Source organism: Fistularia commersonii, chromosome 15, assembly GCF_037954325.1.
Source record: "Fistularia commersonii isolate RoL2024-O1a breed Wild chromosome 15, RoL_Fcom_v1.0, whole genome shotgun sequence".
Taxonomy (NCBI): domain Eukaryota; kingdom Metazoa; phylum Chordata; class Actinopteri; order Syngnathiformes; family Fistulariidae; genus Fistularia; species Fistularia commersonii.
In genome coordinates this window covers 8590975-8617078 of record NC_141298.1, presented here as the reverse complement: position 1 = coordinate 8617078, position 26104 = coordinate 8590975, and the positions used below count along the sequence as shown (strand labels likewise).

General features: G+C 43.4%; 1 protein-coding gene across 1 annotated transcript; it reads right to left on the bottom strand.

Annotated features, from left to right (window-relative positions):
* Positions 1 to 665: 665 nt before the first annotated feature.
* Positions 666 to 25039, bottom strand: tlcd3a (TLC domain containing 3A). The gene is made up of 5 exons (XM_086160465.1): positions 24679 to 25039; positions 16038 to 16124; positions 11645 to 11864; positions 6387 to 6482; positions 666 to 2699 (listed from the first exon to the last, which is right to left on the bottom strand). The coding sequence occupies exons 1-5, from the start codon at positions 24798 to 24800 to the stop codon at positions 2385 to 2387; spliced, it is 840 nt and encodes a 279-aa protein (XP_086016591.1). The 5' UTR covers positions 24801 to 25039; the 3' UTR covers positions 666 to 2384.
* Positions 25040 to 26104: the final 1065 nt, after the last annotated feature.

Genomic DNA, 26104 nt, shown 5'->3' with positions numbered 1-26104 from the left:
TTTTTGTAGTTTTTCTTTTTGTCTGGAGTGCAACTTGGAATAAACTCCCTGATGCAGCTGTTATTCACATCCCAGGACGCAAAGCAGTGGACAAAGGTGTGTTTGGCCGTCGAGAAAACAAAACAGAACAAAAAAAACGACGTCCCGAGCAGGTTTGTGCGTCGCATCCACGCCGGCTTCCCGTCCTCTCAACTAAAATCCGAACTGTTTGTGAGGTAAAAACTGAAAGAGCGCCGCTTTGTGCTTGGCTGGAATGCAACGCGACGTCCCAGACCTGTGACTTGAGTCTGGGATCGTGAAAATAAATTAAAAAAATTCAAAATCGGGGGCCGAAGAAAAATATGCAGAAAAGGAAATTGACCTTTGCGGTGTGGCAAACAAAATGTGCACAGCAGCCTCTCTTGCATAGTTCACGTTAGTGCATTCTCTATAAGTTAGTTCACTATAAAGCTTATACGACTGATTGTTATCAAAGTGTCCAGAAACTACACCCCTCTGCATTCTTTCAAAATAAAAGCCTCCGTCTTCCCGTGTTAAAAAGTGAAGCGGTACATTTCCAGCAACAAAATGATATAACGTATAGCCCGATCCATAAAATGCATATAAAATCTCTCTATTTCACTCGTCTGTCGGCTGGTGATAAAAACCCTCAGATACCCTGATTCTTTTATTTTCTTTTTTTCCGTCAGTCGTCGCTCAGAGCCATCTGACCTTTGACCTTCTGTGGCGGCGAACCGGTGTCTTCGAATATTTACGATATTATCGAATTCAAAAGGCGAATATCACAGTGGCAAAAACAAACGGGAACAGAATGCACGATGAAAGTGAATTTCCCTTTTCATCTGTGTTTCTGAGCATCATTAGGTCCAAACAGGATACGTGACATTCTGGGGCTTCTCAAAATAAAAGAGCCTAATATTATAATCACAAGCATGTAAACGCAAAAAGATCTAATCCTGCATCACTGATTCGACCAATAAAATTGTTTAATTAAAAGAAGACAAAAAATATTATATGATTGTTATTTTTTTTTTTAAGAGTTTCTCATTTTCTATTTATATGTATATATATTTATTCATATATTTTTTATAAGCGTTACTGGTCATGATAAATCACGGTTCTCGTACTTAAGACTTCATCTTGGATTTATTTCCCCTCACAGAACCACACGTGTAATCTTGAATTTCATCGGACGTCAATTATTATTTAAAATGTCTTCCATCGTTTTTCTCAATCAAATGCCAAAAAGGGGATTTTAATTTCTTGTTTGTGTAAAAATCTTATTCTCCGCTATTCCCCGTTTGTCCTGTGTCTTCTGATTCCCCCTGGCCCCCCCCGTTCCTTCCAGAAATGCCACACAGTGCTAGCAAAGCAATCACGAGGAAGCTCTCGAGATGGAGATCTTAGTAAAAGTGACCGGACCGGATACAAACTCTCTGCTTCAGATTTACACCTTGGATTCTATGGCGGGTTGATTTTGTAACATGATACCCCTGAAAACACTCTCAAGGACCCCCTGGTGGTCCTTGGAACCCCTGACATTGCTTTACATCATGAAGTGTGTGATGTAAAGGTGACATCATGTTCTTTTTTTTTCTTTTTTTTTTGCTCAGAACTTCAAGTCAGACAAAATCGTGAAAGTGATTCTTGCGATCGCATTCGATCGGATAAAATCGCGAGTAAAATACAATTTGAGGGGGGAAGAACACGAAAAATGGCTCTCAGGCTCAAGGGGCACTTTTTCCATAACAGTAGTACAGGTGTTCCTGCTGGGACGTTTCGATGTCCCAGGAAACTTGAATGCAGCATTGAATCAGACAGATGCATACCTCTGAAACCGAGCCACTGACGGAACAAAAAGTTTCTGGGGTTTCTCTTCTGTTTTTTCCAGGTCACAGTGTCTGACCTTCTCGCTATCTGAATCTTCACCCCATTATTTACTTCTTTTTTTTTTTTTTTTTTGAACGCCATTGTTTCAGTGAGAGAGGAAAAAAAAAAAAAACAGCCAAACGGTGGAAGTAAATAGGCGGCGCAGTAACAGACCATCCCGATTCTCCCCCGGTCTGTAAACGCAGCAGGGGGCGCCGGACGGCCCCCTGGCCTGATGCTTCCGCCCTTCATCGGTCGGAAAAGTAGATCTTGCCGGGGGAGCCTGGATTGGTGGGCGTGGCGACTGGGCTGTGGGGCGAGGTTAAAGTGGATGAGTGGGGAGGGGAGCGGGGTGAGGGCGGGGTGGGGGAGGGGTCCCCATCGGGTTTGTAAGAGAGGAAATTGTGCGGATGATGTCGAGGAGCACCCCCACCTCGCCCCCGGCGTGCTACGGTTCGGCGGTGCGATTTGAGAAGTGACAAGTCAAACTTTGCGGAGGAGCTCGCGCCCGGGAGTCAGTCATCCTTGGGGGACTCGGCGGCCGACGCCGGGACGGCGGGAGGGGGCGAGCCCCCGCCGCGGCTCCGCCGGTACAGACGGTAGCCCTTCCGGCAAAGCAGCACGAACCAGTAGACCTGTGGCGCCAGGATGCAGCAGTTGCCCAGGTTGGCGGACAGCGGCAGGTGGAAGGGCACGCCGTACAGGGGGATGCCGTAGTGGCGCCCGTAAACCCAGTACATGTAGGGGAAGAGTGCGATGCGGCACATGAAGAAAGTGAGCAACACCGCGCCGCCGTTGGCCTTGTGGAGCCAGTGGTCCTGGAGGCCCAGCTGCCGGGGGGAGAGACATGAAGAGGAGGAAGGTGTTAAAATGACAAAGAAGAGTTTGAGGATCACAAAACGTAGAGGTTAATAGGCCCCGTGGACACGGCACGTTGCATTGAAAAGTACGGTGAGTATTATTTTACTGCCTGATGAGTATATTTACTAAATATACGCTGTCTGAGCCTCTTGGGGATCAAATGACATCTCCGGTTATGATCCAGGAAAACGTGACAGGCCCTTTGCTGTTTATTTCCAAATTGATGACTTGAATCGGTTTTCAAAATCCTCATAAGGCGACCTTGCTGAGATGCGCGTTTTTATTCATTGCGCTTTTATTAAGTACAAATTTTGAATTCGACCATTTAGCTTAGCACTTCCATCTCCCAGCAAGAAGGTCCCTGATTCAATTCCAGCAGGAGAGGCCTTGCTGCATGGGGTCTCCATAGAGTCTGAGTGGGTTTTCCTCAGTGCTCTCCAGTTTCCTCCCACACGGGAGGTTCATTGGAGACCCTAATTTGGGCAAATGTGTGAATGTGTGGGTGAATAGTTGCGAACGAGAGGATGGATTTTGTATGTCTCTGCCATCGGTCCAAGGGTGAACCCCACCTCTTGCCCTGTGATAAGCTCAAGCCCTTCCCTTTGCAAACCTTTTAATGAATGAGTGAATATGTTTATAAAGCAATAAAAATGACAGCAATTCAAAGATTACATAAGCAACAGCGATGTTATTTATGAATTCACTCATTTGGATCTATGCCGATCCAAATAAGACCCGTGGAGATGCTGCCTTGCCACCAGTGACGGTGCAGTAAAGCTAGCCGCTGATGCTATAAAAGCCATGTTTTTTTTTTTTTCTCTTCCGACAGCAGAGGCCAGCAGAGCCTGGTCTGACTCGACAGAAAAACTCCCCTCTATTCTTGGGACTCCTGCGTTTAAGGAAGTACGAATGCCGTCACGGGGGAGAGCAGGATGTCTGAAGCCTTTGCAGGCTGGACCTCAGGAAACTGCAGCCAAAGATCTCTCCATTTTATTTATTTTTTTTGAAGAGTCACGGAGGTTAATAATTGATGGGGATACTGTCAGGCCACATCCTTACAGCAAAGGAGCTGCTGGGGGTTTGAAAACTGCATCACCTGAGCGGGATGAATGGATTTTTCATGAAAGTGAACAGACGCGGCCTGGAGACGCTCTATATTTAGGCTGCGAGTGCTGGCATTCCTATGATCTGCACCGTCTATTTCAAAAATGGAACTCCGCGAGGGACAGAAATCGGCCTATTCACGAGCTCTTGCACCGCTTTGAGAAAAGACGGTTGTTTTATTGACCACATTTTTTCAAAATTTGTACGTGTTGATATACAGGACTGTCTCAGAAAATGAGAATATTGTCATAAAGTTCTTTATCTTTTGTAATGCAATTACAAAAACAAAAATGTCATACATTCTGGATTCATTACAAATCAACTGAAATATTGCACGGCTTTGATTATTTTAATATTGCTGATTATGGCTTACATCTTAAGAAAACTCAAAAATCCTATCTCAAAATATTAGGATATCATATAATATTAGGATAATTTTTGTCTTTTTAATTGCATTATAGAAGATAAAGAACTTAATCACAAAATCCTAATTTTCTGAGACAGTCCTGTATATTGTGGGTTTTAAAATTTGCCCTGATCCCAACCAAAAGGCCGGATTTTAGAGGCCTATCTCTATTTCTTTATTGGACTTATCAGATTGAACATCCGTTATAAACGTAAATGAATAATAAATGTTCCAGTCTTCACTTTCAGCTGTTGTTAAAAAAACCAACAGCTATCTGCAATGCTTCGTAATTTTAATTAATGAATCACATGCTCACACCCAAAAAATATATTTGAATACATTTAGGAGGAAGCCTTTGACGGACCATTACAGTCAAATACTTGTTCAACTTCCATCACTTCCTTAATTGTAAACAAGTTTGTCTGTTACACAAAGTCCTCTAGGGACCAGCTTCCCCCCCCGGATGGGAATTGATACACTGACGTATAGATAAGCCAACCTCCACTAGATATACAAGACCTCTCTTTTGAGCAAGGAGACTGTGATATTTCCCGTAGGCGTACCACCTTTAGTCGGGAGTGTTTATCTTGTCGGGCTGCACCCCGTGGAACGGCCTGCCGCTCATGCACACACTGCACACACTAGTTACAGGATGTACTGTAGGAGGCAGCCCTCTGACAACATAGCCATTTGGCGCAATATACTGCAATGATATGTATCATGGTACATTTATTCTAATTATGTTGAAATGTCTACCCATGTTTTTTTGGTAATCTGATGTCTTCATTCATCCATTGTCTATACTGCATATCCTGCACTCAGTGCTGTGGGGGTGCCGGAGCCTATCCCAGCGGTCATTGGGTGAGAGGTGAGGTTCATCCTGGATCGATCACAGGGCCAATTGCAGAGAAATATAACTACTCACTCTCACTCGCTCCCTCACACATGTGGGCCAACATATAGCATGCTACAGCATGCTTTAGGACTGTTGGAGGAAACCGGAGGAGGAAGGAAGGAAGGATGGAGGAAACCCCTAGCAGGAACTGAGAGAACATACAGGCTCCACATACCTGCCACGATCGAACCAGGGACCTCCCTGCTGTGAGGCAGAAGTGCTAAGCACTGTGCCACTGTGCTACCTATCTGATCTAATCCTGCTAAATGTTTTGTTTTTAGCCTGGCACCATCAGGGACAGCAGATGGATATTAGCCAACGGTTACCATCTGGCTTTACTTTCACTGTATGCTGATGTACATGAAATTTTACGGGAGCGTTGAAATATATTGTTTCTGTCTTGTGGCAAAAGAAGGCTGCCTCAGCAGCAGGTCACCATCTATTTGTGTTCTGCTAACTAGCTGTAACCTGCTCTCTGGCTCCAACTAGCAACTAGATAGCAGTGAAAGATGGATGTATCTCTGGGCCTCAAACTCAGGGTCACGGCTGAGAGGTAAAAATTCCAGGTGAACGGCACATACTTGGACGAGTGACCAGGTCAGGTTACTGATCAATCACCAGAACAATGATTAGATAAATCAGTTGTGAAAACAGTCATTAACTGCGGCGCTCTTGTAATCTCTTGATTAAAATCCACTGGTATATTTGTTTTTTTATTGCTCTTAATAATAGGAGCTGACAGTAACTGTCAGAATAGACATTTATCAAATGGGAGAAAATTAAAAAAAAAAAAAAAAAAAAAAAAAAAAAAAAAAATTAAAGCTGAACATTTGTCTTGACACACTCACAAACTTCCTCCTCTCAGTGAGGGAGGAAAGGTGTGATATAAAAGAAGGATTTGTCCACTTTGGCCCACTGGGCCTTTTTTTGACCCACCAGAGAAAACACCAGACGCCTTACGTAAGTTAAGCTCTTGTTGGAGCCCCTGGGTCTGCTGGAAAAAAAAACGGGTGCCTGGTTACGGTTGCTTAGCAATGGTTATACCCTGGGCGGTCAAGGGAGGGGATTTAGACAACAATTGGCCAATTTAGGTGTATGTGGACTGACCTGTGAAGGCAGCTCTCTGACATGTCTGCTGTGCTCGTGTTTTGGAAACACATTCAAACATGGCTTACGAATTTCGGACTTTGAAAAAAAAAAATATAATAAAATAAAGAGTAGAGTGTGCAGATCGAGCGATGCTGCCCCCACCTGAATGAGGATCTTCCCCAGGGAGACGAAGGGTGTGCTGAGCTCAGTCAGGAACAAGCAGCCGATAAAGAAATCCCCCTGGCCTCTTCTGAAGAACTGAAGGACACATGGGGGAGAACATACGTCAGCTTGAGAAACAAACAAACCGGAAAAAAAAACAAAAAAAAACAAAACGGAAGAGGCAAAAACAATCTGTGACAGGAATCTGAATAAGTTTATGACCTTGAAAAGCCTGTAAAGACAAATGAAGGAAACTTTGATGAAACATAGACTGGTTTATTTGGCCTTCTGTCTGACGAAGAACCAATCAATAAACAAGAAAACAAGATGCAGACTTTTTATCAGCAAGAACATTCATTCAATTAGGCAGTGGCTCCCTAACCAGCGGATTAAGTCAGTCATGTCAGATTTTATTTATGTAGCGTCTCATGACACTTTCCATGTTGAACTGGTCTGGACAGCGTTTTTTTTTTTTTAAATGACTTGCAGAAACCCAATGTTCCCCAATGAGCAAGCAATTGGTGACAGTGGCATGGGAAATCAGCCTTTTATGGGGGCACAATCCTTAAGACGCGTCAATGTGGGAGTCCTTCTGCCTGGACCGGTTTGAGTAAAAACAGAGAAAGACAGGACGGGCGCAAATCATGTCTACGCTGACAGTTACATGGTAATAGTGGACATGATATATTAACAGCTTTAATATTCACATAAGAAATGACAACAGTGATTGCCTGGAGAGACGCTGCAGCAGATCAAGTTCCCCCAGGAACCTGCAAATGAGCCCAAGGACTCGGGAGGAGACTTAAGGTCATGTACTGACTACGGGGGATAAGCGAAGACAGGATTGGAAAAGCGTAAGAAACAAAGGAATTGCATCACGGGATGTCTCTCAGCAGAGGGCTAGCCTGGTGCTAACTATAATCTTTCTCAAAAAGAAAGGTTTTAAACCCTTTCTTAAACAAAGAACTCCCTTTTCCCTCACATTGAATTCACTTTTTGTCATTTCTACACTCTGCTTCTGGACTGTAGCAGTGGTTGGGATACTTTTCAGTGATTTTCATTCATGTCACACATGTACTGCTGTGCGCATTAGCTACTAGCTGCAAATGACAGAGTGAATGGTTGCATGTCTACAGATCATGTGAATGAGAGAATGAATGTTTGGATTGGATGTCTCTAAAGGAGGGAGTGAATGGTTCGATATCTCTGTATCTGGCTCTATGATCAATCCAGGGTAAACTCCGCGTCTCGTCCAATGACAGTTGGGATGGGCTCCAGCACCCCCTGCTACCCTGACTGGAGCATAGAGAATGATGAATGAATGAATGAATCAATCAATCAATATTAGCTGGCACTTGGGTGCCGTGGCAGAAGTGCATGAAGAGTCCCAACCATGAGTCACACCGCCAACTGCGGTTTCAGAGGTGTAACTTGTCACATCTGAAGTATCCCAGGAGTAAAGAGGATGCGGCTTACGTACCAAATGACGGAGGTGCGTGACGTTAGAGAGCATTGTTCATGACATAAGCACATTCCGGTGACGCGCATCCTATCCTCGGCGTGAATTCGATCTTTCTGATTTTGTCACGCAAGGTCGTCGCTCTTGTATAATAGCTGTTTTACAGATAAATAGTGTGTGTGAAGATTTTTCTGTCATTTCCTGAAAATTTGCGTAACAAACCCAGGAGAAAAAAGTTAACACGTAACGGACTGATGCCAGCCGATGGGGACAGGATTACAAGGACTGATGGATCGGAACCAACTATCTGGGGACTGCATATTTTCCTTTTCATGCCCAATTTCATTTCTGGACTCATGACGGTGCTGATTTTGACTTCTGAGCAAAAGATACAAGGAGAAGTTCCTTTGAAAAGGAAGGAAGAGAAAGGCAGGAGATTCAAAACTGATATAAGTGGTTATTTGGAGCCAATATGGAGTCTGCACTGCTGTCGGTAAACGCTCATTATCTTCGCCTCCCGGCGGTAAATTGTGTCATGTGTTTGTGTCTTCGGCCATGATTGTATTTACTGCTGGCTGCACAACAAATTGCCCCTTGGGGATAATAGAGATTACCTCGGCTGTTGCTAAGCTGACAGGGGCTGTTGTTCCCTGCAAGTGGCTTGTTGCTCTCCTGGGACTCGCCACCGACATATAGAGGACCGAGTGCAAAATGTCTTTCGGCGGAAACCGGTAGCTGAAGGAAGTCTAGAGGGAAGTATGATCCCACCATGGTAATCCGACCTCAGGACACAGGTTCCAGAAGGTGACCGGGTCAGGGGCTCTGACAGGTGCTTAGCTTTCCTCCGTGGAGGCGGAGCCACGTGACATTCTCATAGGTAATTCAGCAAATGACAACGTTCATCCGGAGTCTCCTGCTGCGGTATTAAGTTATATTTTTCAGAAAAACACTTTGTAGAGCAACTAAATGCTTCTTTAGAGACAAAGAACTCTAGATCTTTCATTTTTCATGTTTGAGATAATGCGTAAAATGTGGAAAACAGCAACAAAAGACAGTTTAAATAAATGAATAAACCGACATCGATTATCTTTTTGAATCCAATGTAACATCTTTGATTGCGGGTTGTAGTTGCTGAAGTATAAAACAATTGAACCACAAAAATACAATAATTGTGTCCATACTATACAACTCAGTCAAGTCACCAAAATCTTGTGATCATATACAGTATGTATATATATGTGGTCTATGTTGCAATTTATGACCAAAATTCTATATGACCTGTATCAATACAATATTGATATGGAGTTTGATCATTTTTTTTTCTGTCCCTCGCAGTATAATAACAAGACAACCTTTCACTTCATGACATAATGGAGCAAATTGGCAATTGATGGGATGAATATTTGGAGCCCCAAGTGCAGTCTGTTTACCAACAATTTGCAGAGTTACTTTATGGTGTAATGGTTAAATTCAAGTGTAGTATGTTTGCATTTCTTTGTTCTTTAATTAAAATATGCATCTAGGCGGCAATGGGTGCGGAACGGTAAGCGCTTCTGCTAATCACCATTTGATAAATCACACATTATTGTAAGTTAAGGCCCGAATTCACTGTCTCCTTAGACGTTAGAACCTTCAGGATACTTAAGGACGAAATGAAGTTATTGCCCCTCAAAATTCTCAGGTTTATTTTCTAACTGTGCCGGCTTTTCAGAAGATTCCAAGTGTTTTCATTAAAACCTTAAAGGTAAGTAAAAGGACACGTGTGGTTCTATAATGGAAAGCCAGTTTTTTTACTTATTCCCGTCAGCAACCACCATAAACTGCTGGAAGGTGAATTAACCTTTCAGTAACTGAACAGTCCAGTTCTACAGATCTCAACGCAAACATTCTCGACAAGATAACCCAACATTTGGTGGATTTAAGAGCTGCCGCCTGAGTTCCACCCTGACAATCTCAACAATATTTAAGCTTGGTAGGCCATTTACTGCATTGTAAATGACAGAAGAAGGCCATTCAAACGATCGTGAACCTTCAAAGTGCCTTAAGTTTCCTGTGGAGGTGCAAAAAAGAATTTGAACAAAAGCGCTTTGTTCTAAAGTCTGATACCTTTTGATTTTTTCAGGTATTTATGCTGATTTTCTTGGTGATTATTTCAAATTCTTCCTACAGACGTGAACGTGAACGTTGTGTGCGAGCTGCCCAGATGTTGCTTTATCTGCTCTGCCGATAACTTGGCCACTCATCACTTGTTTTCACGTCGGCGCAGCAGACGAGCTTCTGCCGACACGGTAGAACCTGACCCTGGACGCGGCTGATGAGTGACGAGACAATGGAGAGGAGCCGGCAGTATCACCGCGGCCACGGCTGAATAATGGAGGGTAATGTGATCCTGGTCGTTTGACTGCAAACAAACGACCCGGGTTACCACCTGCCTGCAATGCTGCAACTCTGTTAACTATGGGATGGAAACTATCCTGAACCAACTCAAAGCCTAGTTTCTCTTTAGATATACAGGACGTACTATCCCTGGGGGGGCTTCAGGAGTACGTAAAGGTATAAAATAAAATCACTCATCTCTTTCCACTTAAAAGGAGACTAGTAAAATCGAACTCATTTTCAAAGAATGTTACGTTTATTGCTATTTTCTTCTAGTTAAGTAAGGTTTGCTTCTATTTTCAGTTAATTTGTCATCTAACTACTCACTAATTGCCCCGCCGACATTAAACAAACAGTCTTTCTGGACTTTCACATTGCTACTGAGGCAGTGGTTCAAAGTCAACATGAAATCCCTTTCGTGTTTTTGAAATTTCATTCAGATTACTTAAGATTAGTTTTAACCCAGATATTCAGTTAAAAAATTAAAAATTAAAATTGAACTGTAGCTTAAATTAAGATATAAAAGAATCCAGACTGTACTCAAAATTGTTGATTTCTTTTGTGTTTCTAAGGTGGCAGAAATAGCTAGATTATTGTTAAGTTACTGTTCATTGTTCAGTTACTGGATGCTTTACAGAATAGAGCCATAAATCAAACTGTGTCGCTGTTGTTCATTCACAATATATTGTATATTCACTAGTCAAACATTGTTTTGTAAACCTTGACCGTTGTATGCCTATTGAGAGGTTCGCCGCCGGCCTCTCTCTTGATGTAACACAAGGTTTTGGTATCAAGAGGGAAACAACTTTCATCATCGCTTCCTTCGGAATGATTCCCTGCCTTGCTGCGTCAACGCTCACAATTGCAGGAAGAAAATAAAGTGAGAGATATTTGTTCTGCTCCTCTCGAGGAGAGTGATCAATAATTGCAAGTTCACTCTTTAATTTCCTGCTTTTCTGCCTTTTGGCCTTCGAAGGGAGTTTGTCTGACCCATTTCAACCCGTGGGGCCCCTCCGTACACGTGGTTCATCCTACATCTGGGAATTTCAGGGTCTCCAATTGAACTACTGCATGTTTTTGGGATGTTGGGAGGAAACCAAAGAACTCGCAGGAAACCAGCGCCACCTCCACACAGAAAGGCCCTGTGTAGCTCACCACATGGAACATGATGTTCTGCGACTGAGAACCAAAGCATCTTAAGGATTTTACTCCTGGATTTGACAAAGAAAAATGTCGATATTTTTTCTTTAGCCCAGTCCCTTTTAAAACTCTTGACAACGGAACACCATAAATGGCAATACTGACTCCGACAAAATGACGGGGACGTCCTATGTTTTAGCATGTGGTGTTAGTGCGCTTCTGCGGTGGCGCGCAGAGGCGGGTCTTGCTGGCACGAGCCGCTCGACCTTAGGGCAGTTCTCACCAGTGTGACGGGCAGCAGGATGGTGAGAAGCGCAATGTGATGCAGCACCAGGAGGAACTCTCTGTGGATGAAGGAGCCGACGGTCCGCAGGGAGTGCCGCTTGTAGTCCTCGTGCCCTTTGACCCGGAAGCGGTGGTAGTGGCTGAGGTACATGGCGAAGATATCGTAGGTCATGTAGGGAACGCCGTACCAGATGACAAAGTAGGTAGCTAGCCAGTGCCTGAGAAGAAGAACACAAGACACCTTTGTTTAAAAATCCATTGGGAGAGAGTAAATTACTTGACATGTATTTCTTCCTTTATTTGAAACTCCATCCACAAAAGAAAACCATGCGAATTGTCATCCTTCGCCTCGGGCGGGTTCAACTACCTGCTCCCGCTGTGTATTTACATTCTTGGCTTCTGAACACACCTGTGAGATGGACAGATTCTAAGAAACAGCGGGGTCATATGAGAACCGGTTCCTGCCTCGGGCAGAGCTGCGGGCCAAAACCCGAGTCCTGCTCCTGGGAATGAGTCTGTCGTTCAGAAATCAGGATGTCAAATTGGGCTGAGCATGTACCAGAACTTATCAGTGTTATCAGGCTGTAAATGTATGAAAAAAAAAAAAAAGCTTTAAAAAAGTTTATTTTTTATTAATTTTTTTTTTGATAATTTTGTAACAGCTCTTCAAAAAAGTCAAAATAAGTCACTTTACAATCACAATCTAATTTATTTAAGCGCAATACAACCAGGTAAAATACAATGATTTTTTTTTTAACCTATGTGCAATACTTTGCCTTTTAGTGAATACAGTAGTATCTTGTGCCTGAACGTGTGATAAGTGGTGGATGGTTGTTTATTTTTCCAGCTGCAGTAATGATGCAGTAATGACAAATCTCATTGTACTTCTTAGTGATGACAATAGAGGCAATCATCCATTCACATTCAATTTTACTCAATTACTTTGAAAATCATGCAGTCCTTCACCCTTCACTCAGCCCGAAATGATAAAAAAATGGACTTGAAAAACAGACACATAAATACCTGCAAGAAATAACCATTAAACACTAAAATAAATATTATTAAAATGTATAAAGGATTTCAACGCACCCTCTCATTGTGGTCACTTTAGAATTAATAATGTTACACTGAACGCTGAGCTTCCAGTCTGTCAGGTAGGTGAACTGAACAACCTTTAGTTTCAAATGAAGCAGAAGCAGACGCACACTCTCAAACCCAAAGTACCCTCCTTCTTTCCCCCCAAAAGACACACGCATGCACGCACATGCGCGCGCACACACACACACACACACACACACGCACACACGCACATGCACACGCACACGCTTATGTAAGCTCAGTATAACCAGCACCAGTGCTTAATTACGTGGACAGAGCGGTATAAAGCTGCAGGGCATCATTGAGCCGGTGACCTTTGACCTCTTGCTGAGGTTTTGCAGCTCTTAAGGTCATTGGATGGAGATTAAGAGCAGGAAGTGACAACAAACAGCTCGTGGTGGAGGGGGCTGTTTGTTGTTTGAGGGGCTGATATTTGCATACAAGGAAGTACAAATTCATGACATTTAAATTCAGATTTTGAAAAAAAAATTAAAATAATTATATATATATATATGTGTGTGTGTGTGTGTGTGTATCAGGGAAAAGTAGTTTAGTAGCAGCAGCCGTAGTAGTAATGAAATAGTAAAAATACTATTATTAAATGCCATTGACATTAGCAGCAGACAGGCAGAAAAAAACAGCTTCAGGTGGAACGGTGATATAAAGTTCACATCAGAATTAATTCATTTTGTATTCTCTGGCATGGTCCACTGAACTTCTCTTTGCCGATGAGTCACTTCGAGGTGGAATCATATGCAGCATAATAAAGACTGTCATGGAACACCGGAGCTTTGTCGCATGACAGGGATTCCATTAGTTGAACTTGTGTTTGTTTTATCGATTTGAAATATGGAGCAAAATATACTGCACGTGGCTAATTACATTGTGCCTTATCATTTAATCATTTAAGACAACCAATGTCTAATGTAGTGCAGCGGTTAGTGCTTCCACATGTCTGTGTGATATCACTAATGTCATGTACGACACTGACGTCAATCCTCTGTAAATGTCACAATTGGGTATTTAAAGAAAAATACTGAATAAGATCATTCCTAAGTGAATATCAATGCATATTTGCCAATGCACAATTATTACCACTTTATTGTTGTTCTGTGAAGTTGTGTCACACCATCAATAACTGAAACAAGTACTTGCTGTACTCCAAAGAGAAGGTGTAAATCATTCACCTGAAGCCGTCTGACAACCCCTATCATAAATGTGACAATACTCATTGAATTCCAGTAATAGTACTCAAAATAATCAGTTTTAACTTTTCTCCCTATGTTTGGAAAACACGGGCTCAGACATTGTACCAAGGTATTCTTTATCTGGTTTGGAATTCTCCTTATCTGTTGATTGAGTCCGGATAATGGTCTTTGATTCCCCTCAGCCCTTCACTGTACACTAAGGATTTGGAAAATATTAATTTCCTGTTGCAGGTAATTACAGATTGCAATGTTTGCATAATACAGCTAGAAATCCTTTCTATGATGCCTCCATTCCCCTTTCTGTGCAAACCAGCATGCCAGCTTTGCCATACAGTTCCTTGTGGCGAACAGACTTTGTGATAGACAGTTGTGCACAAACCAGTAATGCACTTAACGTTTGTTTGACAGCTAGTTAGTTTCATAGACTTCTACCTCACAGGAAGTGAGTATCTGACATCCCAGTCCACAGTCAATAGGGGTAGGGAAGCAGGAAAACAGCGGACCGTAATGGACTGACGTTTCTGTCTTTTAAGCTGCTAAATAAAATGGTCTGGTGATTCTCAACCCCCATGTTGGAGTACAAAAGCGGGCATCCCTCTGGGATAGGTAGGAGGAAGAGGCTGATTACGTGTTTGATGGCAGATACTATCAGTTTGAGTTGTATTTTAGAAAAGTCAAAGGAGTCTAACCCCATGCCATTTATCATAAGCAAACCATTAACGGTATCTAAATTTTCCAACATTTTTTTTACCCAATCAACTGACATGTCTTGTCCAGAAGGGATACTATAGGATTATTTTCTGTCCCATTTCAATTGAGGAAGGATGCGAGGCAGGCGGGCAATAATGGTTGGCTTTGAGGAAGAACACCACTGAGTATTTATGGAATTAGCTCCTGGAGGATGGGCGCAATAATTACAAGTTCAGCATATGCTCAACGCCTGACAGACTGAGTGCTCCAGGCTGACCGACATCCCAGCATTGGGAGGATTTCCAGTTGAAAAACTTCCGCGAGCCGTCGCGTCCAAGGAGGCGGCCGAGGCTAAAAGAGGGGACAGATTGCGACAGAGCATTAGGGCAGTCGTAGGTCTGACTGCCGAGCATGTGTCTGATAAGCCCCCTCGGCCCTGGCACGTCACAGGACGACAGAACTGAGCAGCGTTGCGGCGGATTTAAGCCTTGTGGGCAAGAGGGAGGGGCGAGGGGGAGATTAGCAGCCTGAAACTGGGGCTGCCCAGGTCCAGGTCAACCTGCTGACTCAGTGAGATTAATAGGCTCGCGTTTGCTTAAAGTCGCACTTTCCTAAACTGCACGGGGAGGCCGATGCTAAGCTAACACCAGCCTGAGATTGGGTGTTCAAGGGACAGAGATTGAAGAAAAACAGCCATCTGGGAAAGAGCGATACGTGGGGGAATAAAGGAAACATCTCTTTATCTCGGACAGACATTAGTCCCTAAAAAGAAATATAACACAACCTGCTGTGCGTGATGTTTTTCCATCTGAACTACAAACCTTAGATCCAGCATCAGTTTTCAGGGATCAGGAGCAGGAAGTCTGATTTAAAATCAGTGTAAACCATAACCCTAATAAAAATAAAGAAATAAAGGGAGTCTGGTTCTGCTCTAAGGGAACTAGTGAAAAATTCACAAATTATTATGTAAGTGTAACATTAATTAAGTAACCGTTTTTATAAATAATAGTCAGTGATTGCCCAAAAAAAACTTGGGTTGACTTGCTGGGCAGGCAAAAATAAGACATGTAAACTTTTGTTAGCACATTACAAAAAAAAATCTGAGAAATTTATGAATAAACCTGTGTGAAAAACAATAATCTGTAAAAGAAGCATAAAAAAAATTCTGGTTGTATTTAATTTCCATTATATTTTGAGTACACAAAGTCAGTTCTTCTCCAAATGCATGACAAATCATCCTATAGTGAATGCACTAACATTTAGTCTCTCACACACACGCACGCACGCACGCACGCACACACACCAACAAAAGTTGTATTCTATAGATTCCTGACAACAGTCAGCAGACTTCCAAAACTCTGCAGTGGTGCGAAGCTTGATGACGCTGCATCTAACCTGTCGTTGATGACGTTGCCCCGGCATGACGACACAATGATGACTCCTGCGGTGGTTGCCATGACGGCATGGATGGAGGACACCAGTCTGAGGAGAAAGACACAGCATGTCGAGTTTTTTTCATAAATCCCTGGTGGGTTACAGGATTGAATCTATAATGAATTGATAATCCAGCATATGCTGATGATGCTCAAAATGAACCCCCCTTTAAAGCACACAAAGGTGTAATCTAACGTATTTTTTTAATCCTGGGAAACCAATAATTTAATGAAATTAAATAAAATTAAGAAATAAAAACATTTGCGGCAAATTATGATAAGACTTGACCAATGCTAACTTAGTAGCTATATTACTCGCAGTATGCGGTGAAAGGGTATTAAATTGGGATCATGTATGACACATTGATCGAACAAGGAGAAGATGAACCGTGTGATGGGTGTCTCTAAAAGACAAACCGGAGGCGATAAAATCTAGGTCAAGATCTAAATGTGTCACTCCAGGTGAGTTGAGGAGTTTGACCTGCGAGTCCGGTGTAGCGTCATGAGATTAGCGCCTCTTAGCCCCGGCCTCCCTCGTCTATAAACAGACCTGTGACACGGGAGAAGCAGGGAGTCGGAGAGGGAGGTTGTACCTTATGAGCTACTGAGAAACTGACGGAGTATTGGAACTTTGATTAACAAAAGGGGGACATGGTTAGAGAAACTGGTTTTTATCTGCACTATTTCTGACCGCATGTTCGCTTAGCTGAGCCCTGACTTGCCCTGGACAGGCTCCAAACTGGCAACCGAACAATAAGCTGCTTTGAATATAAAAAAAAACGTGTAAATGTAGCCCCTCTCGACGATTCCTGTTTGCGTCCGAACCAGCTGGCCAGCACTCTGACCGGCTTTAGGATTTTTTTTAAAAAGCGCATGTTCCTCCTCAGGCAGTTTTCGCCGACCTCTAGCCAAAAGGCTCAAAAACCTTTGACCTTTGTGCATCTGATCCTATCACCCTTGTTGACTATGTGTGAGGCTTGTTTGAGCTGGGAAGCTATCGAATCTAATGTGTAACAAACTTTTAATGGACATTTTATTTCTTATAGTCTGATGTGATTAGTGAAGCTTTAGCAATGCCGCAAAATGCTGTTGCCTGGTTACTCCTGTGACAACCAGTTGGCTAAGGGTTTGGTTCTTGGCTCAAGCCCACATTGGGACAGACTCTTGCAGAGCAGATTATACAAACTGTGTATTACATACAACTAGTGTGAAATCAAATACCAGTGTCAGTGTATCCCGACTAAAGTTTTATAAGTAAAAAAATAAAAAGTGCAGCATCCTTTCTTAGTCCAACACAACAAGTTGTGGTTGCATGTCATTGGTCAAACCCATTGTGTACTGCCTGCTCCTCGAGCCAGGACCAAGATGAAGGTACATTTGTTCATATGTACATATTTTGCCGTGCTGTGTGTCTGTGTCGGCATTTCCAAAGAATTATGAGATAGTTGAATATGTCTTCATTTCACATCCGTGACTCTGCGTCTATTTGTAGATCTGTCTGGTTACATGGGTTTATCACATGACCTGAAGCCGCCACCCACTGAGGATCAGGTCTTTCACTTCATCGTGCGGTTCATCCCGAGCCCTAATCTGTTTTTATTGCAGTATGACATTTTATACCGCAAATAAATTAATCAATGTAACCCATTTTCAACACACCGGATGGAAAAATCGCGTTTTTGACAACTCTTTCAATTCAAGCTCTTTTCCGGCTCGAAAACGGCACCATGTGAAACCACCAACCGTTTGCCGGGCCACATAAAGGAGAACCGCTCGTTTTGATACTGGTTTAGGGGCAGAACAAAGACAATCTTGTTTTAAGAAAATCAAGCGCAAGATGGCGGCTGAAGACTCCACCAGACTCATTCATTCATGTATTATCTTTAGTGCTTAACCTGCACTCAAGGTCGCAGGGGTGTTGGAACCTATCTCAGCTGTCACTGGCGCATGAGGTGGGATTCACCCTGGTCCAGTCGGGAGTCTTTTGCAAAGCCACATATAGAGATGTACAAGCATTGACTCTGTCACTCACACACCCAATTGACCTCCTGCATGTTTTTGGACTCTGGGGGGAAACTGGAGAGCCAAAAGGAAACCCATGCAGATAAGAAGAGAACATGGAGCCTCCTCACAGACAGGCCTCCTGTTGGGATCGAGCCAGGGACCTGCTTGCTGTGAGGTAGAAGTGCTAACCACTGCGCTGCCGTGCCACCCCCAACCAGTCAATTTAACACAAAGTCCAAGGAAAACCAATGGAATCCCCTCCTAAATAGGGCCTGAGCTGTAGCAGCATTGGTCATGTGGTCGTGACCCAGGGAGTACATTTCGATCTGCCGGACTCTGACAGGTGACGTCTCCCCGGCATTAACCTGAGAAACGTATCCCGCGACTACTAAATTATCTATATACGGCTCACTTACCTTAGGACTTAGGGTGAGAATCGTAATTGAAGCGCAGACCATTTATTACACGACTGTTTTAAACTGGAATAAATGACATGAATCTGCTAACACGGTGAAATGATTAAAAAGACTTACGTAATATTCTTTATTTACTTGCCGGATTTCAATCTTGGACTTAATCCTCAACCTATGTACAATCAATAGTGTATTTCAAGCAGTTTCACTGGCCCTTTAATTCAACTGAGCAGACAATGTACTGGCTCAAGAAAGACTGACCTGTGTGTAATAAATAATCTAAAACGTGGGGAGATGCGTCTGAATGTTCCGTGCCTCTTGTGACTCACTTAACCATCATCTCAAACTGCAGCTAAGATTGGTAAAAGCTATGTGGGAATCCAGTAAATTTAAACTAACCCACAAGCGACCTCGAAACCGAGGCTTAGACCAAACTGAGCTTGGATGCATTGTTCCATCTGTGGCTTGGACCATTGCACTTCAGCATGCATGGGTCAATCTCGGCAATTTTCACACGAACCAGCCAAACATCAGTACACAGGATTATAACCAAAACGGCTACCAGCATCCTAACAACTTTAGCTGAGTGTTCAAATGGTTTCACAGCCACACAAAGTTTGTTGAGAACAAACGTAGAATGTCGCACCTTCTTTTCACATGCCTTGCTAGTGCATACTGTGTTTACCTAGCTTCAATTATACAGCAAACACCCTGTCAACAAGGAAATAATATGTGTGGTTTTCCAACGGCTGCAAACTTTGAGGGTGACAGTGCAGAATTGTCTGGATTGTACCTAAGTACATGAATGTACCTTTCTAAGTTAGACAGATCCCTGATTCATTCATTCTCTATTCCACTTATCCTACTGGAAACTATCCCAGCAGTCACTGGGCAAGAGGCGGGTTCGCCCTGGGTCGGCTCCCTGTCACTCTCAGGACAGCATATGGAGACATACAGCCATTCACTTTCATTCTCACATGCGAAGAATATAGGGTCTCCAATGAACCTAATGCATGTTTTTGAAACTACAGAACCTGAAGGAAACACATGGGGATAACACTAAATGAACACTATTCAAAAGAAGCATTTATTTTACAATCATACTCACACATCAACCAGCAGATGATCTTATTTATCCATTGACAGCCAATTAAACTGAATAATCTGCAACTTTGTTACCCCATGATTTTGAGGACAAAAATGAGTCTTGGGCGTTACAGTGAATGCCAGCTTTCAAATGTCAGGTCAAGTGGGTAAACCCACAAGCTGGCTACCGTCCACGTCATGCGGCTGGAAAGCATATGTCTGCTTGCCGCGGAAATTAGCATCCACGCTGTGGTTTCGGTCATGTGGTCAAGCGTTAGCCTCAAAGATATTCTGTAGAGGATTCTGGCGCGGTGAGGAACGTGGCAGTTTGGAAAGACTCAAGACAACAGTATGGGGGGGGGACAAATTGCAACAGAACAGGCGCGCATAGTTGTCATACTCCAAACGTGAAAGCGGATTTTTCCAATCTTATTATGGCACCGCTATGAAACGGCTTTAAAAAGGTGTGAAAGCCCCTCAGGTCCTGTAGTAAATGAGGACTAGTTTTACTGGGTCAATGAGGCCGCGCTTTCTTTTTCTTCTTGTACAGTTACAGTTCGCTGCTGCTTGGCGGCGTTGGGGACACAAAGAGAGTAATTGTGTATTCTCTGGCTTGAACCTGCCATTACCTCGCGCCAATCGGGGGGGGAATGCGGGCACGGCGCGGCCTCTGCTGAGACAGCCGAGGCCCACGGCAGCCACGAGGCCCTTCAGTTCCGGGCTGGAAGACTAGCTGGCCTGTTTCTCTTTGCAACCATGCACGCATTACACATTTTCATAACCCTCAAAAAACACACACACACACACACACACACACACACACACACACACACACACACACACACACACACACACACACACACACACACACACACACACACACACACACACACACACACACACACACACACACACACACACACACACACACACGCCTCACTGCCTTCTAGGGCTGTACTGTCGCATACTCTGTCACAAGACCCAGATTTTACACAGCCCGTTCATTGTGTGTCCGCCAGTAACCCCCTCTCTCTGCTGCTGAAAGGCTGAGGTTGGCGGCCTGAGGAGAGCTCTGTGTGTTTCCGTGTAATTGTATGTGTATGTGTGTGTGTGTGTGTGTGTGTGTGTGTGTGTGTGTGTGTGTGTGTGTGTGTGTGTGTGTGTGTGTGTGTGTGTGTGTGTGTGTGCTCGCGAGGGGGTGCCTCGCTGGCCTCGTCGGTCGTTGTTGTCTTCTCTTTCCTGCTGTGTCAGTCCGGTGAAACTACATCGGCTATCACTACAGACCGGCTCTTCCTCCCGACTGTGCCATTTCACACGGACCACTTGTTCTTTCGCGCTCTGTTGTGCACGCCAACATGCGCACACACACACACACACACACACGTATACACACACACAAACACACAGTCAGCCAGTCAAGAGCAATGCGACATACGAGCAGGCAAAAGGAAAACTGACAGCACAGGAAAGAAAAGAAAAACGAAGAAAAACGGTCATAAAAGTAAAAATTGTGAAATTATCTTTTATTTGGACTAGAACATAATGGTGGAAAATGCGCCTTTGATTTAAAAATATTAAGATATAAAAAGGCATCAATAAATGTTGATCGCTGACGGTGATGCGTGACGACACACAAATATTACTCCAATACATAGCTGAAGGAAACTATTTCATGGTTACAATTATAAAAACAAAAATTAAATAAGATTTTTGAGTCTAATCTTTTCCTTTCAGCTGCTCCCTCCAGTGGAAGCCACATCCAATCACCTGCCTCCGTCCAACCCCCTTCTCTGCATCCGCTTCTCTCACACCAACTAGCTTCCTGTCCTCCTTCAGTCCATCTATAAATCTCCTCTCTGGTCTTCCTCCAGACCTCCTGCATGGCAGTTCCAACCTCAGCATCCTTCTACCCGGATCTTCACCGCTCCTCCTCTGTCCATGTCCGAACCATCTACCCCGCGCTGTCCCACTGATGGAATCATCCCTGATCTTCATCTCCAACCCCCGTAGCCCTCACACCTTCATTCCTCTCTTTTCAATACCTCCACCTCTTGAGATGTTCCTCCTCCTGCTCCCTGCTTGCGCCACATATCACAATGTCATCTGCAAACATTTGATACGAATGACTAGAGAGAAAAGGAGCGGTAAAATAATAAATTTTTGTGTCTTTTTTTTTTTCTTGCCTGGTTTATCAACATCACAACAGCTGAACATGTATAGGTAATAGGCAGGACTGACATGAAATCACGGATGAAATGATGGTTGTCATTTTCTTCGTTCAATATGATGTAATATTCTAATTATCAATTCACTTATAATCTGCACAGAGAGCTGGGATGGCCACCTGTCAATCACAGGTCCACATTAGGACTTCAAATCATTCCCCGACAAATTCAAACCCATGGTCAATTTAGAGTATTCAATAAACATGTTGTTTTTTTTTGGGGGGGGTGGGGGAGCACACCTGGAGACAACCCAGGCAGGAGAGCATGGAGAAATCCCAGATACAAGAGTTTAGAAAGAATGCAGTAAGAATCCAGTTGATTGGAGCCTGGAACCTTCTTGCTGTGAGGCTAAGGTGCTCGGCATCGGACCGCCATGCCTCCTCCTTGTCTAATTCAACAAACTGAAGGTAATTGAAGGAGACTTGTCATGGAACAACTGATTTAATATTCGATATTCAGAATGAGTGAAAAGAGATAAGAGATTCCGCGAAAAGTGTTTATTTAATTTTGATACTTTCTTTCCTTTTTATCCTGATGATCAGATCATTTCATTCATTCACTCATGATCTATACTGCTTACCCTGCACTCAGGGTCACGGCAAGGTTATCCTATTCGGAGGAAAACCAGGGGAAAAGCCATGCAGACACAAGAACATGCAAACATCACACAGAAACGGACTCTGTTGGGTGTCGAACCAAGGACCTTCTTGTTTCTTGTGAGGCGTAAACGCTAACTACTGCGCCACTGTGCCGTCAGCATCATTTCTTCTTCATTTTATTTAAATAGGACAATCTAGTGGCTGATATTTGTGTTTGACTGTTCCCAAATGTTTGTATGTCACACACAGAAAATAAGAGGAATCCAAACTAAGAATAGTTACTAATTCTCTGGCTGTTCTGTACTCCCCCCTGCGTCCAACCCAAGACACACACATACGCTGCTATGAACAGAGAATGACGTCTTTCAGGCTACAGCTAGAGGAGTTTAAAAGAACTACGAGAACGGTTTGGCTGAACTAGACCAGTTTTCTTCTGGAACCTGCAGAAGATGGGGCCTCTGTGTTTATGAGTGATAGGCCGGAGAGGAAGCGTGAGCAGCACGAGCACGGGCGGGGGGTGCCTGATCCAAGAGATGCAGCTCGCTATTTTCCAGTTGTGTAGCCAGCTCAGCAGTCAGCCTACCCCCATCCATCCGCACGTCGCGGGCGGGGTGGGGATTATCCAGTGTGACAGCGTACAAATGAGCATTGAAGCGGGCGGCAAGCACGTGAGTGAGTCACACTGACCCACACAGTTGAGCTCTTCACGCACAGCCAGTTACGAGGGGGACGCTACTGACGTGACCGCTCAGTAGGACTCTTCACTCTACCACTTACTGCCCGGGCCTCATCTTCCTCCATCCATCCATCCATCCATCCATCCATCCATCCATCAATCCATCAATCCATCCATCGCTATCTCTGACTCTACACCTTGTACTTTTACCGTTTACTTAGGTTTAGGTTTCTACTTTTTTGTTTGTTCCGTTTCTGATCCATTTACTTTTAAATGACCTCACAAGTATTTGCTGGTTTAAAAGGAAATTTTTTGCAGATTATTATGTAACTTGTAACTTGGGAGATGAAATTTGTAATGTAATCTCTAAGACTTTTCGATTTCTTGACAAATTCCGACTCGATTTCTTCCTATTTTATGCATTTGGTTAACACTTTCCTGCTCAGTATTTCCTCCCCCCAGAGGTTTACTGACTACTACTCATTCATGCATTTAGAGACCTCTGAATGCCACTTTAAATAGTTTTTTTAATGGAAAAAAAGAAAGAAAAAAGATATTTGGTCATTTCTGATACTTTCCCTGTAATTTTTACTGTTACTGAGTAACTCCACATTTTCTTGTCCATTCAAACAGTGTTTTGAGAGGCTACTGTTGTTTCTTTTAAGGTAAAACAACCCAACAGGTCATTTTCTGTCCATTTATTTATTTACATGCTCTTACATGCCCATTTTACACTCAATTCAGCTACTCACCGATAATACGTCTGGTTTTCATTTCATGGACATTACAGTGAACCATGCCGTAATTTCTCACTTTTTTAATAACTTAAACTCAAGGCAGATTTTAGGAGTGATTTCATTCTCTACATTTTTTTGGGGGGGGACGGGATGGGATCACTTTTTTGTACATTTTGTCTTAAATACATCCATCACTCAGAACTCACTATGTGAAATTATTTCTTCCATGCAATAACCCATATCCATATCCGATGCTAATATAGCACAAGAGCCTGAAACTATATATTCACATATTTGTGCATAATTTGACATTGATTTTTATATATTTTTTTATATTGAGCTGATTCTGTAACAGAAAGCTAATTTCCCCCTCGGGGATCAATAAGGTAAATTTAATTCTGCTTACCGGGTGCGTAAACACATCAGCTAATATTACCAAAAAAAATAGTTTTGATTGGAATTTTTTTTCATATAAGTATATTACATATATTTAAAAAAAATGAATGCACTACCAAGGCCCAACTTGTTAGAAGTCCACGTTTGTGATTGCTCGCTCAAGGGATGGGGGATTTATTTTGGAAGAGTAAAATCCAATTGCTGCAAAGATGACTCTGCTGTCAGCCTCCAGGAGGTCCAGGCGGGGGAAGAGGGGGGCAAACTTCGGGTAATTAGATTAATGGAAAGCACCTGCTCATGTCGGCCGGGCTGCATATCGCAAAAAAAAAAAAAAAAAAAAAAAAAAAACAAGCGGCGGTGAAAGTACCCGACCGGCTAAACGGGTATCGGAGCAATGGTCTCGGCCGGTCGGTGTTGCCAGGGGAACGGGGAGCAAGTACGGCGGCGGCGGCTGTGGTGGTCGTTACCTCTCGCAGACCAGCACCAGGTCGGCGTCGCTCCAGTGCTTGAACACGCACGGCAGGATTCTCCGGAAGGCGAGGAAGAGACCGGGGAAAACCACGGCGCCGCAAGCTAACACTTGCAACATCCTGCTCTTATTTTCTTTTGTCCTTCCGAGTTGCCCGGAGACGTGGCCTCTCACTCTCTTCCACACACACACACTCTCTCTTTCTCCCTCTTTTTCTCTCTCTCACCCTCTCTTTCTTTCTCTCTTCCCTCCCCCCCCACCCCACGCGTGTTTACGCGCGGCGGCGAGGCATGTCTAGCGCGGCCGGGGTTCGGTGCGGTTTCGCCGGGGAGGGAGTCCACCATCCGCCGCACGGACTCGTTGGGCTCGGGGGTAGCGGCGGCGGCGGCGGAGGCACCGCTGTCAAGCTAACAAGGACATGCAAACGGTTTCCGGTGACGACCCTTCAAAATAAAAGCATGGTCTCGTTGCTGGTTTAGCAGTAGCGCTTCCGCCCCGGGGTCTTACACACGCAATGACTTGTCCTCAGGGAGGTTTGCTGTTGCCTTTATGAAAACAAATAAGTAATTATTATTGTTATTATTATCAGGTGGCTCCGACTGTTAAACTCTGCCTGGTAATAAGATCATAACATCTCATCTCACTATCTAACTGTATATAGCTCTAGTTACTTGGTTTAAACTGCTGACACATTTCATATTCACGAATCAATTTCTGTTTATCTTATTTTATTTAGTTTTCTTTCTTTATGATGCATATAAATTCCTCCTGGTCAATAAAGTACCTGATTCTGATCAGTCATTTAGTGGTAGTTTACTTTTTCACCATAATAAATGCCATGATACAACTGACAACCAGTTTAACGCTTTCCTTTTATCAGTGCTGCTCACAGTGCTTTTTTTTTACATTCTCTATTCTGTTTCAGTAGCAAAAACACAAGTTTTTGTTCTGAAATGGCAGTCCACTTTGCTCCTGAAACACCATCAATTTCCTCGTGGGGATTTACACTGTAATTTTACAAGTTACAGTGTGGCAAAAACAGAATTAAAAAAAAAAGCTTTTTGAAATGTGAACTGGAATTTTCATGGATTTAGAAAGATGATTGAAAATAACCCCCAGAAAATGAATGATTTACAAATGATCCCCAAAACCAGTGATTTTGGCTGAACGGCTGCCTGCATTTTCCCGAGATTTCTTTCCATAACCCTCAGCCCGAAAATCTTTTTTTTTGATCCATGACCTTGTTCTGTCGGTCACGACCCACAGCTCGTGACTATAGGTGAGGTTAGATTGACTGCTAATTTCAGAGTTTCACCTTTTTGCTCACCTCCTTCACCACGACTGACCGGCGCAGAATCGGCATCACCTCTGACACTGCACCGATCTGCCTGTTGATCTCCCGCTCCATCCTTCCCTCGCTCATG

Bases quoted from the DNA above. Each gene is read 5' to 3' on its own strand.
- tlcd3a (XM_086160465.1), bottom strand. From the start codon at position 24,800: ATGTTGCAAGTGTTAGCTTGCGGCGCCGTGGTTTTCCCCGGTCTCTTC. The intron at 6,483-11,644 runs GTGAGAACTGCC...TGTGTCCTTCAG, and splicing joins TCCTGCTGCCCGTCACACTG to TTCTTCAGAAGAGGCCAGGG. The intron at 2,700-6,386 runs GTGGGGGCAGCA...TCCCCCCGGCAG, and splicing joins TGGGGAAGATCCTCATTCAG to CTGGGCCTCCAGGACCACTG.